The following is a 20186-nucleotide window of genomic DNA, read 5'->3' as shown; positions in this document are numbered from 1 at the left end:
CTCACATGGTGGGAAGAGCAAGGGAGATCTTTAACGTCTCTTTTATAAAGGCACTAATCTCATTCATGAGGGCTCTGTCCTCATGGTTTAATTATCTCCCAAAGTCCTCATCTCCAAATACTATCATATTTGAGATTAAGTTTCAACATATAAATTTTGGGGAGACACAAATATTCAGTCTATAGCAGCCCTTTAAAAAAATTAACATATAATGTATTATTTGTTTCAGGGGTACAGGTCTGTGATTCATCAGTCTTACACAATTCCCAGCACTCACCATAGCACTCCCCAATGTCCATCACCCAGCCATCTCATCCCTCCCACCCCCTTCTACTCCAGCAACCCTCAGATTGTTTCCCGAGATTAAGAGTCTCTTATGGGGGGCGCCTGGGTGGCTCAGTGGATTAAGCTGCTGCCTTCAGCTCAGGTCATGATCCCAGAGTCCTGGGATCGAGCCCCGCTTCGGGCTCTCTGCTCTGTGAGGAGCCTGCTTCCTCCTCTCTGCCTGCCTCTCGCCGACTTGTGATCTCTGTCTGTCAAATAAATAAATAAAATAAATCTTTAAAAAAAAAAAAGAGTCTCTTATGGTTTGTCTCCCTCTCTGGTTTCATCTTGTTTGAGTTTTCCTTCACTTCCTTTATGATCCTCTGTCTTGTTTCTCAAATTCCTCATATCAGTGAGATCATGTGATAATTGTCTTTCTCTGATTGACTTATTTCGCTTAGCATGATAACCTCTAGTTCTATCCATGTCGTTGCAAATGGCAAGATTTTGGTTTTTTGATGGCTGCATAATATTCCATTGTATATATGCGCCACATCTTCTTAATTCATTCATCTGTTGATAGACATCTGGGCTCTTTCCATCATTTAGCTATTGTGGACATTACTGCTATAAATATTGGGCTGCACATGCCCCTTCGGATCACTACAGTTGTATCTTTGGAGTAAATATCCAGTAGTGCAATTGCTGGGTCATAGGGTAGCTCTACTTTCAACTTTCTGAGGAACCTCCATACTGTTTTCCAGAGTGGCTATAGCAGCCCTTTTAAGGCAATACCTTGAAGTCACTGTTTCTTGATACTCTCAAATGCTTTTAGAGAGGCCAGAGCAGCTACTGTCGAGTTGAGTGGTTTATGACTTTGTGCAGGAGGCAGTTGAGGTTATCACAATACCTTTGGGCCAGGTTATTTTAAGTTACAATAGACAGTTTGTGAATTTCACTAACCAACTGGAGGCTCTTTCTAGCTAAAATCATGATTTCAGCATAAAAGAAAAGAAGAGGTAAGTTAAATGTGAACACCTGTTCTTCTAAAATTGCTCTACTGCAGGTACCAGCCCTAGAGAGTTGGCAGATGGTTTTGTGTTTCTAAGCCTGACCTTAGCAGCCCTTCATCAATCTTTCCCTGATTGATTTTCAGGCAAGAGGAGACTCCGGCTTCCCAGGGTACCCAAGACACCTTTGATTTAGTTACTACCTGAAGACCAATTAATTAGCCCACACTGGTTCTCTCCAGTTTTCCTAACAAAGCTGATTCTCTCCAGTTTTCCTAACAAAGCTAGGAAACACTGGCTGGGGCAACTTTTTACTAGCTCATTAATTACTGTCACCCCAGACGTGGATACTTTTAAAAGATAAGGAAAAGAGCATCATTTTGTATGGGGGAAGATGGGGGATCTCCAAAGCCTGTAGCTATCCTGCACATAATTCCTGTAGCCAAGGGGCTCTTGTCTTTCAGAAACCTCCACTGTTAGGACTGAAGCTACCAACTGCTTTTCCCGTTGCATCTTAAGTCATGGAAGCCAAGGCAGGCTTGTTAATCATGAGAGAATTTGCCCTTGACTATGAGGCACTTTTTATTTTTTAAATTTCCTTATTTTCCTTTTCTTTCTTTCTTTCTTTCTTTTTTTTTTTTTAAGATTTATTCATTTATTTGGGGGGAGGAGAGGCAGAGGAAAAGGGACAGAGAGAATCCCAAGCAGACTCTTGGTAAGTGCAGAGCCCTTTGTGGGGCTCAATCTCACAACCCTGAGATCATGACCTGAGCCAAAACCAAGAGTCAGATGCTCAACTGACTGAGCCACCCAGGCACTCCAAGTTTTTGTTTTTAGTTTTTGTTTTTGTTTTTTTTTTTAAAGTCAAATGGGATTGTGTTTTTTTTTTTTTTTTATGACACAATTAATTCATAATCAACTCTCAATTCTCCTTTGGGTAGATTATCTGGGGATCTCACTCCCCCCCACCCCTTTTTAAAAAGATTTGACAGAGAGAGAGAGAGAGAGACAGCAAGAGAGGGAACACAAGCAGGGGGAGCGGGAGAAGAAGCAGCAGGCTTCCCGCTAAGCAGGGGAGCGATATGGGATTGGATCCCAGGACCCTAGGATCATGACCTTAGCCGAAGGCAGATGCTTAATGAGCCACCCAGGTGCCCCTCCCTTTCTTTCTTTCTTTTTTAAAGGGAGAGGATCTTAAGCAGGGCATGTAGACTGAAGTGGAGCTCAATCTCAGGACCCTGAGACTATGACCCGAGCCAAAATCAAGAGCAAGACACCTAACCTACTGTGCCACCCAGGCTCCCCTGGGGATCTCACTCTTGACACCCACTCAGCCAGTTTCCCCTTGTCTATCTCTCACCCGGCCCCATTTCTCTCCTAGTCTTTCCTCAGTCTTTGCTCTTCATTCCCAGCTAAGGCAAAGCTAGGAAGAGTCAGGACTGGATGTAGAGATGTGCTGGATTTGATAAGAAATACCAGAACAGGGGCACCTGGGTGGCAGCTCATGTCATGACCTCAGGGTCATGAGATTGAGCCCTGAGTCTGCCTGAGATTCTCTCTTTCCCTCTTTCTCTGGTCCTCCCCCCACTCTCCCTCTCTGTCTCTTAATAAATAAGTAAAATCTTGAAAAAAAAAAGTACTAGAACAGCATACCCATTTTTAGGATTCGTTACTTTGACTCTTCTCCTTTAAGAGTAAAACCAGAAGTTGATTTTGGCTCCCAGGAACTTCCTCCTCATGATGGCATTTACACATGATATTTAAAAGATAAACTGAGGCATATTAAAAATTTCAAGAGTTTGAGCAAAAATCAATTCCAATCTGGCAGTGCTAAACCAGAAAGTGATTAGAAATGCTCCACCAACAGGAGCTATGGGCCAAACGTTTGTAGAAAAGACTTGGAAGCAGAGCAAGTAAATTATTTGATTGGCTATAGCTTAAGGAGCTGCATTATTTGTGAAAGCCTAGTTGGCTGTTTATGACTGGTTGTCCTTAGGTTTTGGTTTCTTAACCTCCAGGCATTTACAGGCTTAGGTCTTGGTTTGCTTATACAGGGGCTAAGGCATTAGAACCACCTCAGTCTTGTAGCCTCCTTGTTTAAGTAATTTAAAAGTAGTGTATGCATTAAATTTTTTGTATTATGGAAAATTTAAAAAGTGCACAAAAGCAAAGAAATACCATAATTATTCCTCCCAGTCCCTTCCACTCTATATTCATTATGCAGCTTTGATGTTTATCAATTCATGACCAATTTTGTTTCATATACACCCCCAACCCCAAATGTTTTGTGTTCTGTGTTTGGATTCACCTGAAACCCTGTTTCCCCAGTTGAACCTATCCAGGAGGTGACCCTGGGTGCTGCAGACTCCTGTTGGTCTGTCTTCCACTCCGTCTTGTGGACCAAGGCTTGAGAACACCTCGAGTGTCACATTCTATTATATTTGATGGGGAAACTCGAGGCGTCCTGGTGGCGGGCAGGACAAAAGGACAGCTGTGCCGGGCTGATCACAAATTAGGGCATCTTTGGAGGTTGTCCTCCAATTCCCAATTAATTTTTAGGAGAGCTTTAATTATGCCATCAGCAGTCCTCACTTAAACAATCACAGGCACTCTGACTAGGGGGGACATGAGTGACAGACTAGATTTGCATAACCATTTACCCTAATTAGAATGTCAAAAGTTGGTGGCTAAGAGGCCAAGTTGTGCTGTGACTTAGTATCATTTTAATTTAGACCAATTTCCTATTATCACAACTGTCTTCCTCTTTGCCTCTCAGGTCCTCTTTCCTTTTAACTGATTTGTAGCAAAAACAGAATGGAAAACAGAGCAACTAACAACTCACTTGTAGGCTGAACTCCCGAGAAACTCTAAAAGGTTTCTTTCCTTAATCCAAGCCATGATTTTAGCTTCTAAATAAACATAATTGCATGGACATTTAGATGTAGCACTAGTAATTTAGGTAGACAGTTAGCTTTGAACCCAGAAGCCTGCTCTTTGCGTACATGTGTGTGCACGCATGCGTGTGTGTGGGTATGAAGTGGAAGAATCATCTTCAGGTTGTCCCAGGAGAAAAAAATAGTGTCTTTGTATAGTCACTTTTATTCCAGTGCTTTAACACAAGGATTAGTGTATAATATCAATTGTAAGATACACTCATTAATAGATAATTTTGTTTTTAATAACGTGGAAAGCTTCTGTAATTAACGTTTTGGACTATGAGATTTGAAAACTACAAAGCAGGCTGAGAATAAACAGAACTCCAGGTCTCAGGCATAGGAACCACCCTAACCCATTAGAGACCGTTTAGGCACGCATGGGTGATTTCTGGGTCCAGCGGCTGAGCTACTTACCCAGGTCGTAGTTAAATCAGGCATCCTCTGTCTTTCCGCCCTCATTCCCTTTCAGCAGCAGGAGGCCACCTATTTAATTAGTTGGGGGTGGGAGCGTCTGTAATCTCCTGGGGGCAGCTTTAGTCCCAGGGTTGGATAAGAGGGTGAATCCAAACCCCGGTGTGGCTGGCCTCTCCCCTGCAACATATGGGGAACCCACCATGCCTTCAGCCCAAGTTCCAGTGGCAAGCATTAGTGGAGAGGCCTTCCCTGCTGGGAACACACCCTGTAAAGCCAAGGGCAGGTGGCGTCACTAGTAGAGGTCAAGCAGTTCTTAGACCAAACAGCATCTGGCGAACTATGCCAATTGGAAATCAATGTCCCTCCCTGGGTGGGTTTAATTTTATGGTTGTTTGCACAAACTTACAGCCCCTAATGGGAAGGGCAGAGCTCAGAGCAGCCTCCCAGGATTGTTCCAATGGAGTCTGATGTCTTCACCGCCCATCGATAAATTGAATTAAAGAGTTTTGTTTAGTAGAGGCTAGGGTTGGAGCCTGGTTTCAGGCTAAGCCAGACTATAGTAATGGTGGGGTTAGCCACTATTTATCCAAGGCCTGGAGGTCTGACCACAAATGCAATACATGTAAGCTCCCAAAGCCTACCACATCATCTCCAGCCTGAGGGAGACATGTGGGCTCCTCTGCATGTGGCAAAATTGGATCATTATGTTCAATGTTCTGATGCCATGTTAAGCAGGCCAGTATTCTCTGGACTGACATAGATTTTATTTTATTTAAAGATCTTATTTTTATTTATTTATTTGGCAGACAGAGATCACAAGTAGGCAGAGAGGCAGGCAGAGAGAGAGAGAGGAGGAAGCAGGCTCCCTGCAGAGGAGAGAGACCGATGCAGGGCTCGATCCCAGGACCCTGGGAGGCTTTAACCCACTGAGCCACCCATGCGCCCCGGGCTGACATAGGTTTTAGAGTGGTTAAGACGCTATGTTCTGCAGTCAGACAAATTCAGGTTCCATCACTCACCAGCAGAAGGAACTTGGGACAAGTTTCTAACCCCTTTAAGCCTCATTTTCCTCATAAACCTCAGATACTAAAAATGGCAAAAAAGACAATAATGAAAATTCTAGCCAAATATGAGTAAGATAGACATGTTAAATAAATACGCAGGAACCAAGTGAGTAGTGCTGGTTTTAAAATCTTGAATGTTAACATTTTTTTTTTTTTTTGGAATGTTAACATTTTTACAATGGAAGTCCATAGTCTTAAAGCTGTATGGGAAGTCTTCAAGTTGCTCATTTCTCCCCTGTTTGGACTCACTAGTTTTTCTTGTTTTTCAACAAAGAGATGAAGATCCAGGCACATATTTTGATTTACCCTGTAATGAATGGGTTCTTGTGTTAGGAGGACTTCATGCCAGTCTCTGGTCCAATCAGAACCAGAACTCCAGGGAACCCAGCAGTAGTCATGTAACAGCTTCTGTCACATTCCTTAGGTAGGTCACTCCCCCGAGAGAGCTGGGTAATCAGGATTTAGTGATGACTTAAGGGAGAAAAACTTTTGTGTAGCTGGGGATGGGGTTGCTTTCTTCAGGGCCAAAACTCTGCTGGAGGAGGGCCTGCCTAGCCATATGTACCCCCAAGGCTTCCTTTCCCCTTTCAAAGACTGTTTCATTGCAAAGACTGTTTCCTTTCAAAGACTGTTTCATTGCAATGGACACCAAGGGAACAGGGGCAAGGAGCCCCGCTTCTGGGTGCGGCTGGGGGAAGAGGACAGGGGAAGAAGGGCCAGTTCTCCCAGATGAACAGAGAGCAGCGGCGGTCAAAGAAACTGTGCTACAGCCCAAACTGCAGCTTCCCTGAGACGCTTGGTTACTTTCTCCTTTATCTGAAGCTTCAGCTGAATCCCCATCACTGGGGCAGGATGAAAGGGTACCCCTTTCTCTAACAGACACAAACTGCAGTGGCTTCTGGTCACAACCAAGCCCCTGATGACTCCATTGTTGTTCCCTAGCCACAGCTAGAGACACTTGACAGGCTGGTCAGTCCAATTCTGTCTCCCGGGTATTTGAAAACTTGACTGGAATAGACAAGTGGGCTGGGCAGTCATCTCATGATAGTGCTCTAGGACCAAGAGCAAGGGCTCCTCAGGTCCCAGGTCACCTTCATTCATTCACCTGCCAGAGAATACATTAAGCTTCCTTTGATTTGGTCAGCTACTCCTCATATCATTTCTTGTCTCCATTTTGCTTAAAGACTGGTTCTGTTTTCCTTTTTTCTTCTGCAATAACCTTAAGTGATACTGTTTCCTACTGAAAACTTTTTAAAAAGAGGTAGAGAGAGGTGAATTTTATACAGTAGGCTTATGATGTTTGCAAGTGGTCTAATGTAAAACTTTTGGGTTTTCCAACCTTGAGAATATCATTCTTAACTTAAAATTTCCCTCATAAAAGTCATCTTCAACCATGAGACCTATAAGACTACCTGGAGATGCATGTAGCAGGTGGCTAGCCAGCTGGAGTTGTTCCTTGGCTAAGTGATTTACATCTATGTCTGGAAGTCTAGGCCTCCACAAAATGACCAAGTTGGCTTCCTCAAGAATAGGTGACATTAGAGTGCTATTCCTTCAAATGTCAAAGGTCTCTGAAAAAGGGTCTTGGGCTCATCTAAGCCACACAAATGCATGAAGCCAAGTACACTAAAAAAATTTTTTTTTAATTTTATTTACTTCACAGAGAGAGAGAGAGAGAGAGAGAGAGCAAGAGAGGGAACACAAGCAAGGGGAATGGGAGAAGGAGAAGCAGACTGCCCGCAGAGCAGGGGCCTAATGTGGGGCTTGATCCCAGGACCGTGGTATCATGACCTAAGCTGAAGGCAGACGCTTAACAACTAAGCCACCCAGGCATCCCTACAATTTTTAAAAAAGTTTTATTTAAGTAATCTCTATACCCCACATGGGACCCAAACTCACGACCCTGAGCTCAAGAGTTGCATGCTCTTTGACTGAGCCAGCTAGGTGCCCCCATTTTATTCTTTATGAACTACAATATTACCTTCAGTGATTAATTGGAACAGCCTCAGCTATGCCAATCATCTAGTGAGCAGGCCAAGGGTTTCCTTCCATTACTACTAGAAATGGCTTCTTCCAAAGGATCCATCCTTCTAGTCCATGTTTGGATGCTGATTCAGACTGGGAAGGCTCTAGCCCCATCTTCTCCGAAGAGCTTCCTCTGAGGATCCAAATGTGAGGTTGGGTCCTTTTATCAATGATAACTCTGAAGATAGGTAATATCCCAGAGCAAGAGATCAAAGTCTCCCAGCTCCCTCAAATAGGGAGACTTTCCATATGATATCACCAAGGGTTGGTTAACTCCGCAGCACAGCTAAAGACACAAGTCCCCTTCAATTTCTTCTCTTTTCTGGCAATGGAGTTCATCCTCTCCCCATGGCCATGATTAGGTTGCTTCCAGATGGCTACCTTTGGCACAATCCATCTTCACTTCTGTAAGAGCCACTCAGAATATCAGTGGTACTGTTTTAGCTTCCCATAGACCACCTGATTCACCGAAACTTTCTCCACGCTTACTGGAGTTTTCATGTTTCCATGTCATGAGTTAGCAGTTAGAGCCCTCTTATGGAACTCCCCACCTGATGACTCTTGAGCCTTCCATTTGTTTCTCTGTCTCCCACCCTCCCTTTCCTACCCACATGGTAGATAAAAGGACTTGGAACAGACCAGGGGGAAGCAACTAGGTGCATCACCAGGCAAATCTTGGGTAAAATCAGAAAAGAGTTGGATTAACTTCTGGGAATCCAGAAGCAGACTCTGTGGTTTGACTGAAGTACAAAGAGGGTCACCTCCTTGACCCCAAAGCACTGATGCTGACCACCAGCACCTAAAGACACACACTGCTCCTGTTCTGTCTCCATTTCCGAAGCATTACCCAATAGAACCCTGAAATGGAAATTTTCTACTGACTAATTTCTTTCTCATTTCAGGAGCTCATATTGTGTGATCAACTTGTGGCAGCCCCCTCCTTTTTTACTTTGTATTTGGCAGAATTTCAGACAGGAAGAATAGTATAATGAGCCACAATATGCCCATCACCCAGCTTCAACAATTATTAAGTCATAGGCAATCTTGTTTTACCTATACTTCTACCTATTTCTCTCTGTCCCAGATTATTTTGAAATAAATTCCACAAATTTTATAATTTCATTTGTGAATATTTCAGTATGTATCTCTAAAATATAAGGGCTTAATGTAACCATGATATCTATTTATCTAAAATAACTTGCCAACAATTAATAAATTATTATTAATTCCTTACTATTAAGTACGCAATCAGTGTCCAAATTTCCCCGATTGCCTCATACATATTTATAATATTGGTTTATTAGATTCAGGATCCAGACAAGATCCATACATTGCATATGGCTAATATGGTTCTAGTCTCTTATTATAATTCCATAGGTTCCCACTTCAATTTTTCTTTTTTCTCAGACAGTATATTTGTTGACAAACGACTTTTTGTCCTATTGAGATTTTCAGTTCTGGATTCTGCTGATTGCCTCCCTACGGTATCTCTTAACATGTTTGTCTTCTAAATGTTAGGCAAATTGTTAGATATAGAGGACTAATAACATTCAGGTACAAATTTTTAGTAGGTATACTAGTAATGTTGTGTTTTTCCATCAGGAGGTACAGTATCTGCTTCTGTCTCTTAACTCTTTCTAGTGGGTTAACTGAACAATAATTTGAAGCACTCAAATAACAGAGGTGGGTTATTCGCAGGCACAGGTCCACCAGCAGGCCTTGGGCAATAAACTGTGGGTTGGGACAGTTTGAATCTGACCCTGCCACCAATGCCCTTCTCTCTACTGGCACTTCCTTCCTTTCTGGGTCCCTTTATATTCATTCAAATTCTGTCCTGACTGAGCAGCGAACCTCTGATCATCCTCCTTGACAGCTAGTTTTTTGCCCTGAAAATTTTCCCAGCCTCAACATCTCCCAGCACATCCATCTAACCATTGGAATTACCAGAGAATTTGCATGCTTCAAGTAACTTTGTAAGAGATATCTTCAGGACTCAAAAGAATGACTAGAATGCAGTGGAGAAGGAATTAGTTCATTAATTTCAGAACTGCAAGTTAGACTTTTGAGTGTAAAGATATACATATTTTTAAAAGACTTTTGTTTATTTGAGAGAGATGGAGAAAGCATATGAGTATACAAGCTGGGGGAGGACCAGAGGGAGAGGGAGAAGCAGACTTCCCACTGAGCAGGGACTCTGAGATCATGACCTGAGCTGAAGGCAGATGCTTAACTGACTGAGCCACCCAGGTACCCCAAAATATACAGATATTTAAAAAAAAATCAAATGCTAAAATATTTTAAGATAGTCTCTTCCTGAAATGTAAGATTATGGATTCAGCTTGCATTTTCCAAAATTTTTGTGCTTGGATACTGCTCTCTGGATATCCTCCAAGATGAAGAGTTTCTATGGCCACATAATTTGGGAAACTCCATATATCTCATCCTGAGAAGGACCATGATCATAGTAAAAGGTCTGAAAAGTCCTACAGTAAAAAGCCTGTATAGCTTTGTTAAAACCAGAATTTTCTTTTCTTTGTTGAAGGGTAACAGTTTCAGAATACTCTTTGGGAAACCAATACCAATACTCTTTGGGAAACCAAAACCTGATCTTCTAGGTAAAGTGAGGCATGAGAGAAAGAGGGCACTGGGGGCTAGAATCAGCACTTTCGAATTTCTTTGACCCACTCGAGTCTGGGGATACTGAGGAGATTGAATTGATAAGAGGTTCTCATAATGGGCTTCTGTAGAAAAGTTGTTCTAGGGGTATTTCTTGGCCTAAAGTCATCAAGTATTAAAGTAAACTTTTGGCTTCCATCTGAGATGACTTACCTGTATCCTGCATACCATCATGGGGCATGGAGGCACAAACCTATGTTTCATGGGCCCCAAATCAACATTCATCAGTTAGTAGCAAAGCAAATCTGCTTAGTGATTCACGTGACTTAGAGTGACAGATTATATGGAAAGTGGGCTTTAGCTCCTGGGGAATAGGATGGATGTGCTGGAGGAAGGGGGCTATGGGCATCACTTGGCATCAGAGCAATGCAGCCGGCAGTGGTTGCATAACTGGTAAAGCACAAGGTGCTCAGCTGTCTGGGTCCCTGAAGCCTCAAGAAGAGGCAGTGGTGAGAGGTAAACAGCAAGCGATGGAAGACCAGGGTTGGAAGAGCTGACTCTGGTGAACTTGGCTTATGAGGGGGATGGTCAGAAGCCCAGGGTCAGAGGGGTATTGAAAACTTAGGCTCTCTCCCTTTTGGTATTGACATCCAAGAATCTGATATGTGAGGAGATGCAGAAGCAAGAAGCCATAGGTATGGTGAGATGTGGAGATGACAAGTCCTGGGGCTAGGGAGGTGTATATGGGTTGAAGCAGGCCATGAGTCCTCTGCTGTGAGAACAGCAAGTGTCCAGGTCCTGGGAAGAGAGAGCTCATGGTAAATGAGGAATCTCATTAACCACACTGAGGGTCAGGACAGGCCTTTAGGAATCTAAGGAGGAGGGCATACTGTGTGTGTGTGTGTATGTGAAAAGATGTAATTGCAGGAGGGTCTGAAGAGGAAGGTTAAACTCAGTAAGTCCTCAGGAACCTTTGATTCTCTCCCAGGTACATCAGATACCAAGCTCAGGGCTAGGTACTAATTCTAAATTTTAGTAGGAGATGGAGCTCCAAGGAAACCTAAGATTTGGTTCACAGAAATAGGCTAATCTGTGCCTGCAAGGTACCCGTCCCACTGCCTACTGTTAAGCAGGGCTAAGACAGGTTGGAACTGACACAGTGGTGCACATAAGTTTCAGCACCTTTAATGAACATCTGCTATGTGCCGGCCATAATACTAGGCACTGGGAGTACACTAAGGCCCTGTCCCTAACATCACAAGACCTAGTGCAGCACAGAGCATGCGCTCTAGGGAGAAAGAGAACTGGGTTTCAAATCTACTCACTGGCTATGCAGTTTGGTTTAATCAGGGCTTTGAATTGTCTTGGTCACAAAATGAAGATTCTAACAACCCCTACGCAAAGGGTATTGTGAAGATAGGAATTAATGCCTGGTAACCATTTAGTGTTTCCCGAAGGCATTACTTTATTTATGGTGATGACATTGGTTTCTTTAGCTTAAGGTCAGCCTGAATAAAAACTTCAGTCAACCAAGCAGCTAACACATATTTATCAAACACTCTAGCAAGACCCAGGTATCTGAAATTTGCCCCTTCCTTCAAAGAACTTATAACTTATTTGGAGAAATAGGAAATGAATTCATAAGAAGATACCAACAATACCAGTTTGAGGGTAGAGATTTTTGCACTGTGGTCAACTCTATTTCTAGCACCTGGCACATAGTAATTTCACTAAATATTTGAATAAATGAAAGTTTGAAACAATGAAACAAATTGGTATATGGTTGCCAAAGGAATAGGAAAGCACATATACTCCTATGGCTACCAATGCTGGATACCACTTGGAGACAGCCAGGAATCTGACTGGTATAGATATCTAGTGAGCTAGGCATGACTTCTTTTTGCTCCCTGCTCAGTGAAGGTCAGTAGGAGGCTGGGGCACAGACAGGAAAGTAAGACTCAAACATGATGGCGAGGCGGAACAGGAACACAGGAATTAAAAGACCCAAGTCTTCGGACATTTAGAAAAACTTGTTCAGCCAAGCTGCTGAAATTGCACAAAGAAACTAAAAAGCAACATCAACTAAAATAGAGAGAAAACCACTCCCCCCTGGGGCAGGGAGTGGGTATCAGCGGCTGGCCTGGGCCAGCAAGGCCTCTGGGCTTTAACTCTGAGCTGACTCAGGTACTGCCTGAAACCTGGATTGTAATGAGAGCCACCCTTTGGGGAAGTAAGCCACCTGCTCACTGTGGAACCGCGAATACCACAATTTCAGAGCAGAAACAAAAGCAGCAGTTCTGCTGCCACTGCTTTGGAGGGCACAATTTCCCCCAAAAGAGTCCATTTGAGCAGGAAGAAAAAGAGCTGTGTTCCTAGTGGAACAGTGTCTACTCTCCCCTTGTGTGTGGGGTCCCTTCATTTATCTTTTCCTCCTCCTTTCTTTTTTTTTCAACCAAATTTCTTTTTTTTTTTTTTTTAAAGATTTTATTTATTTATTTGTCAGAGAGAGAGAGGGAGAACACAAGTAGGCAGAGTGGCAGGCAGAGGCAGAGAGAGAAGCAGGCTCCCTGCTGAGCAAGGAACCCGAGGCGGGACTCGATCCCAGGACCCTGGGATCATGACCTGAGCCGAAGGCAGCGGCTTAACCAACTGAGCCACCCAGGCGTCCCTCAACCAAATTTCTTGAGCATCTGTTATGAGCTAGACACAATTCTATGTACTAAAGATACAGCTAGGAATAGTACAGACGAAACCCCTGAATTCCTGGATTTGCCAAAGAGCGAAGGACATAAAGCATCAGATAGAATAGGAGTTGAATGACACAACGAAGCCACCTGGGAGTGGGGAGAGATCTGGAGGACATCTGGGGAAACTGTATTTGAGGCCAAGGGAGCAACCAGGGAAGAAGCTCCAAGGTGGGGGAAAGCATAGGATGTGGAGGAGGAGCAGCCTTTTGAGAGGGCAGCAGTAAGAGAGGATGTCAGAGGGTTGGGGTCACCAGCCAAAATCCTTCTTCCTCCAGAGCACAGTAAAATCTCTCCACTCTGAGCCCCTAATGGTACTAATCACATACTGTTTCATGCCTAGGACAGTGGTCCCAGCTTTTCTGATCATACGCTCCTATCAGAGAAAAAAAAACAACAACATTGGTATATACTCATATATAAATATACGTTTTTATATTTTGTGTGCCATAAATACGCCCCAAGATAGAAATTTTAAAAATGAGATAAAATAAATATCAGCAGAATTTCTTTTTCTTTCTTTCTTTCTTTCTTTTTTAAAGATTTTATGTATTTATTTGAGAGAGGGAGTATAAGAGCACAAGCAGGGGGAATGGCAGAGGGAGAAGGAGAAGCAGGCTCCCCGCAGAGCAGGGAGCCCGATGCAGGACTCGATCCCAGGACCCTGGGATCATGACCTGAGCCGAAGGCAGACGTCTAACCATCTGAGCCACCCAGGGACCCTATCAGCAGAATTTCTAATCTTCTCACATACTCTAATGGACTGTCTTGTGTGCTGTTTGGGGACTATAACACTGGTTTATGACTCAGGGTTAGTTTTTTGATGGGTGTTGGGTCTTATCTCCACAACTGGATTGTGAATTCCATTAGGCTAAAGGCTGTCATCCCTGATGTTGTCTGGCACAGGGTTGAACAGATGGAAACAGTAATTACTGGTGGACACACAGACAAGGAGACACCTTTGTATAGGGTCTTCGCTGGGAGGCAGGGATGGGTCCTGTGATTTTGCTGTTGCCCGGAGAAAAGATTCCTTGTACCAATCCAGGGTTCAACCAGTAAAATGGGGCCACTGTGTGGACGATGGAAGAAGGAATTTATTGTAAGGATGATGACTTACACAATAGGGCAAGGGGCTAAGAGTGCAAGGGTCTAGAAGGGGTTGTTGAAGCATCAAGGAATAGTCACTAAGCAACCCTGGCTTGGGTGAATGAGGAAGAGCCTGCAGTTGGGTCTGGGAGGCATGTATTTCCAAGGGCTGAAAAAAGACTAGGTGGGGAGGTGTTGTGCGGTAGAGCCGGCAGTCAGGAGGGAGGAGTAGAAACACAGTGAAAAAGTTCAAGAACAAACGGGAATCTAGGTGCACCCTTATGTCTGTTTTTCATGGCCCTAACCTGCAATAATGTTCAGAACATGTTGACTTCACTTCTGCTTCCCAAAGCTCATGTAACTTCCTTTTGCCCACCTCAAATCCAGAATGACACAGGGAAAGGCATTCTGAAAAACATAGCTTCTGGTCCAAATTTACCATAGAACAGTGCAGCCCATCCCTTGGATTGATTCCCTTTGTTCTGCTTCTAGACTCATGAAAAGAAATCATAACTGATTTGTTTTCTCAAAAAGACCTCAGTACCAGGAAGGGAAGGCCCTGGATGGTGAATGCAAATATTCCAGTCACTGGAAAAATAGAGCATCCCCTGAAAATTAACACTTTAAGATTTTTTTTTTATTTATTCATTTGACAGATAGAGATCACAAGTAGGCAGAGAGACAGGCAGAGAGAGAGGAGGAAGCAGGCTCCCCGCTGAGCAGAGAGCCCGAAGCGGGGCTCGATCCCAGGACCCTGGGATCATGACCTGAGCCGAAGGCAGAGGCTTTAACCCACTGAGCCACCCAGGTGCCCCGAAAATTAACACTTTAAAATATGTGTCTGTAACTACAAAATTAAACCTCAAACTATAATACAATCCCCAAATTTACTAGCCAGTAAGTCCCTGAAAAGCAAAAGGGAAAAGGAACTCCTTTCAATTTACTCTTCTCTCCCTGTTCCTGCACCTATGGAAGAGAAGGAAAATAAAGCAAAAATGAACAGAAAGGAGGGGAGGCTAATCTACATCTTGAACAATTGCCACAGGTCATTTTATTTACCCAAATAAGCACTTGTACCGTTTAACTGTATGCCAAACACATACCTAAGTGTTTACAAAGATTAACTATCTAATCCTCATACCAAATCTGTAAATTGGTTCTATTATTACCCCTCTCTTTAACAGATTAAGTTAAGAGGCATAGAGAAGTTAAGTAAATTGCCTAAGATTGCACAGCTGGGATTCACATCATGACTAACCTTAGCTTTATGTATAAAAGATTCAAACAATGATTCATTAAGTTCATTTTCATTATCATTTGTAAAATCTACTCACAACCTGAAGTATTAGTTGTCATTTAAAGAGTGACTTCCTTAGGGACCAGGCAGGTTCTTTACAGCTACAGTCTCATCTAATACTCTCTACTGCCCTTTGAGGTAGGTATTATGATTCCACTTTGCAGATGGAAAAATAGAAGTGATCTGTGTAAGGGCACACAGCTAGCTGACAGGAGATACAGGACTCAAAACTGACTCCAAAGATGGTGCTTAACCCAGACACTAAGAGGAGGCTAAGATCCACTATGGAGAAGAATGAATGCAGAGTCTAAACCATGCAAGTCAGTCTGGCTCATGGTGAGGAGAAACTAAATCAGACTGTCAAGTCAGAATTTTCAAGCAGTGTATGAAGCGATGGGGGTTGGAGAATCACCTAGGGCACTGTGGTAAGCCCATACTTTCTGGAGATAAGTGATCACTTCTGGGGCCTGGGATGGGAACCCCTGCATCCTTGTCAACTATCTTTAAAATAATATTGCTCCTATTTTTCTACTCCTACAGGTGTAAACTCCTTCTATGTCTCCCTCTCCCCCATCTCCATCTGCTAGTTTTGATTTCTGGCCAATCCTGAGATATAAAGTAACTGCCAGTTCCCTTGGTAAGATCATACCTTCAGTACAGAAACAAAGTGGGAATTTCTGAGATGCATGTTCTTCTGGCTCAAATGGTGGTATTTTCTGGTAAGAATTAATTTTGCATTCAAAATGTGGAGCTAATGTGTATGTTCTTTATAAGGTGAAGGAATGCAAATCATTCATATGGGTTATTCACTAGGAATGCACTCATTCTGTAGCATCTATCTCTCATTTACCTAATTTATTTTTCTAGCCATTCAGTTTGTGTATTACCCTTCATTGTCTAAGTGCTCTGCTAGACATTAGAGTTATAAAATAAGTAACACTGTCCTTTAAGTACACAATTTCTTTTTTTTTTTTAAAGATTTTATTTATTTATTCGACAGAGAGAAAGATCACAGGTAGGCAGAGAGGCAGGCAGAGAGAGAGGGGGAAGCAGGCTCCCCGCCGAGCAGAGAGCCCGACGCGGGGCTCGATCCCAGGACCCTGAGATCATGACCTGAGCTGAAAGCAGAGGCCCAACCCACCGAGCCACCCAGGTGCCCCAGTACACAATTTCTAACTTTATTTCTGAAACTTTCACTAGTGACTTGTCTGACTTTGGGAAGTCACTGGTGGATCTCAGTTGCCTACCATAAACTGAGTGGCTCATATTAAGTGATCTTATAATTTGAAAGCCTCTAAAATCAAAGGACACAGGATATTTTAATACAGTCATAAAGTTGCTCAATACCTCTGAGCATACTGTTTAGCTTCTATGACACACCTTCTCCTCTATAAAATAAATGGGAGGTTCTAGAGCAGGCTTGAAAATGTGTATTCCAAGGATCTTTGTGAACAGGCTTTTCTAGGGAAAAAAGGTCTGTGTTCAAAAAGGTCTAAGAAATGCTGGAGTCAGAAGGTTTCTTTATCTTAGGACTTCTCAGAAACTTTACTGTACTAATTTTGCTTCAGGTCTCTCCAAGCAGGAGATAGCAAATATGTTTCCCAAACTTGCTTGACAATGAAATCCTTTTCCCCTAAGGCCTCTCTGTAGTACTAATAAATTGTCCTTCAGAATACATTTAGGAAATGTCTTACTTTACACACTGTATACTCCTAAGGCCCTTTATTATAGCAATGTTCTCTATGTATCTCTATCTTAGATCAATTTCATGTCATAGATATCTGCTAGTTTATGTTCTTATGTGCTGTGTGCATACTGCTATTTTTCCTTTTTGGAAAAGTTGTGCTTTTGCTTCTCTTAGTACACAGGCTATAACCTCTCCAAACATGAATATATGGCCTGCAAAATCACACATCTTATTAGCACTTTGATCAGTAGAGTCCAGAAGAAGCACACAGTATGTTTTGTGGGGCAACATTCCCAAGAGTGTCACAGAGGAGGCTTCTTGGGGAAAGGGATGAGATATGTGAACATGACAAATAATAGGATTAATAGGGCAGATTTCCATAAGAATTCAAAAAATATATTTGACATTTTGATGATGAAATACTGTGGTCTTTCCTGTCACAGAATTACCATTCCTGACCAAGACTATTAGGACTCAGAGTAACAGAGCTGAGTGGCTCTGTGCAAAAGTCTGTGTTCAACATCTGTCACGCTGGAGATCATTAAAGTTCAATTGCATCCTATTGTCTTCCTGCTACTCAACTTCATTTCACTGTCATTGCTTCAGCTGGGGATTAATCAACTATTTATGGGAAGACTGGACTTGGGGAGTCAGGACATTCACAATGGGGTTTCAGTCTGAGGCTACGGTGGGGGAAGAAAGTTATCGTAAAAAGACTCCTGCTTTGTTAGAGTTTGTTGAAAACTGAATTAAACAAAAATATCTGAGTATAATGCTGACATCATTCATATTTCAAAAGAAGAAAGAACGTACTTGGTATTCCTGAAGAATCCAGAAATGATCCTGGCTTGAATCTATTCAGAGCTGGTTTCTTTGCCACTTTACTCTTCCTTAAGAGCTAGAAAGAAGCTGTGATGAGAGAATCAAATTAACGGGTTCTCTGTATAAATCATATCATTATCAATAGTGGAAATGGTGCTTCGTTATTGTTCCTGAGGACAGCTGATACAACTGAAACATCCACGTAGTATGAAATATTTATGGCTTTATGAGATGGGGGGAAAAAACTTCCATTAGGAATTATTTTTAAAAATCTCACAAATTACTTAGATGTTTCCATTTTGCACATATATGCGCATTATGATTAGTTTTATTAGATTTAAATGTCAAATTAAATAATTATCATCTCGATATATGTTCCCAAAACATTTATGAACCTTTTTCAGGGGAAATAGAGTATAAATTCTGAGTTAATTTGCCTAAGTAGCCAAACTCATGCAATCCAGCTATGTAGCTAGAATATTTTTGATATACCATTAATATCTTTTGATATGTTACAATAAATTATTCTGCAGAAAACAGCCAAATTATTTGGACAATAGAATTTCAGGTCTGTAATATTAGGACCTACTAATTTGTCCCAACTTACTTAATAGCTAAGATAAAAATGTCAGTATGTCAGATCGGCATTAACCAAAAATGTCATACATCTTGACAAAGCTAAATCTCCTTAAACTTCTAACATATCTCTTAATTCCAAGACCAACATGTTCACACAAATAATTTCTAATAAATGTAAAACCTCGGTTAAGTTTTTGATACGTAAGCTGCTACTTGATATGGGAAAAGATGGACCAAGCTCCTTCCCCACCCCCACCCTGTTATTCTTTTGGGGACAGCCAGGCCACTCCAGATGGTGTGTTACTGTTGGACATAGCTTTGGAGAAACTTCAACAGACGAAGGCTGTAATGTCAGGATTTTGCTGTGAGTCGTCCCCCCCCCCCCCCCCCCTGCAGTTCCCAGGGTAGGAAGGTGCTGAGATGGAAGCTGAGGGACGCCCGCCCACCTGCCACCACCTGTTCACTCCCTCAGCCCTCTGCTATAAATTCTCCTCCTTCAAAGATTCATCCAGCACTCTCCGACAGCTACTGCGGAAAAAGCGCTCCTTCTCTCTCTGAGCATCTGGAAAGATTTCGTCTTCCTGAAAAAGAAGTCTCGGGCTTTCCCGGAGGATTTGAAAGATCTTCCCCAAACCAGCCACACCAAATTCTGCAGCAAGGAGGTTCCCTTCTCTTTTCCAACCTCACGTTGGGAAAATGACTTTCTCTTCAGCACCTCAGTTTCCCCTAAATTTGAGCAAGTGAAGAGACAGCAGTCTGGTTATCCAGTAGGACAGAAGGCGGGATCCCATACTCCCCACTGTAAACTCTGATTCCACGCGAGTTGCTTTGTGTATGACTTACTCGCTCAGAAGAGCCACGTTGGTGAGCGGCTCGATAGACCCGCTCGCGCGCAGGTCCTGAGCGGGCGAGTGAGCTCAGAGTCTCCCTCCTTCCGGCCTGGGATGAAGTCCTGCAAGCCTAGCAACCCCGCGGCGGGAGCGCGCGCCGCGTGCGCGTGCGCAGGCGGCGCCGAGTGCGCGGGTGCGTGCGCCGGGACTGGGCGGCTGGAGAGCGCGGCGCGCAGGCGCCTGGCGGCTAACGCGCGCGAGCGCCGACGAATGCAGGGGCTCAATACCGCGTTCGACCGCCTGCGTAGGGTGGTTCCCCAGTGGGGCCAGGATAAAAAGTTGTCCAAGTATGAGACCCTGCAGATGGCACTGAGCTACATCATGGCGCTGACCCGTATCCTGGCCGAGGCCGAGCGATTCGGCTCGGAGCGGGACTGGGTCAGCCTCCACTGTGAGCACTTTGGCCGCGACCACTACCTTCCGTTTGCGAGCGCGAAGCTGCCGGGTGAGAGCGAGCCCTACGGCCAGAGGCTCTTCGGCTTCCAGCCGGAGCCCTTCCAGATGGCCAGTTAGGGCGCGCTCCCTGCCAGGGGGAGATGCCCAGTGATCGAGTTCCGGAGCCGTAGCCCTTTCCCCAGGAGGTGGCCGAGGATGCGTTCTTAGATTAAAATAGCAAACCTTCAGGTCACTTTTATTCACGTCACCGGTTTTATGGACACGATTTTATTGCCTTTCTCTTCCTCCTTATCAGTATTTTGTAGACTACATTAATGGAACTTGTGAATGGTTTTGATTCTTGTGAAAATAATGCC

At 43.3% G+C, this 20186-nt stretch overlaps 1 protein-coding gene across 1 annotated transcript; it reads left to right on the top strand.

The window, feature by feature from the left end:
- Positions 1-19488: 19488 nt before the first annotated feature.
- On the top strand, positions 19489-19947 carry LOC111144684 (atonal bHLH transcription factor 7). Its single transcript, XM_022499089.1, has one exon. The coding sequence runs from the start codon at positions 19489-19491 to the stop codon at positions 19945-19947; it is 459 nt and encodes a 152-aa protein (XP_022354797.1).
- The last annotated feature ends 239 nt before the right edge of the window (positions 19948-20186 follow it).

The sequence above is a fragment of the Enhydra lutris genome, unplaced genomic scaffold, assembly GCF_002288905.1.
Source record: "Enhydra lutris kenyoni isolate GAN:26980312 unplaced genomic scaffold, ASM228890v2 scaffoldscaffold12, whole genome shotgun sequence".
In the NCBI taxonomy this organism is placed as follows: domain Eukaryota; kingdom Metazoa; phylum Chordata; class Mammalia; order Carnivora; family Mustelidae; genus Enhydra; species Enhydra lutris.
The sequence above is the reverse complement of the archived record's forward strand: the minus strand, read 5'-3'. Positions and strand labels throughout refer to the sequence as shown.

Bases quoted from the DNA above. Each gene is read 5' to 3' on its own strand.
- LOC111144684 (XM_022499089.1), top strand. From the start codon at position 19,489: ATGAAGTCCTGCAAGCCTAGCAACCCCGCGGCGGGAGCGCGCGCCGCG.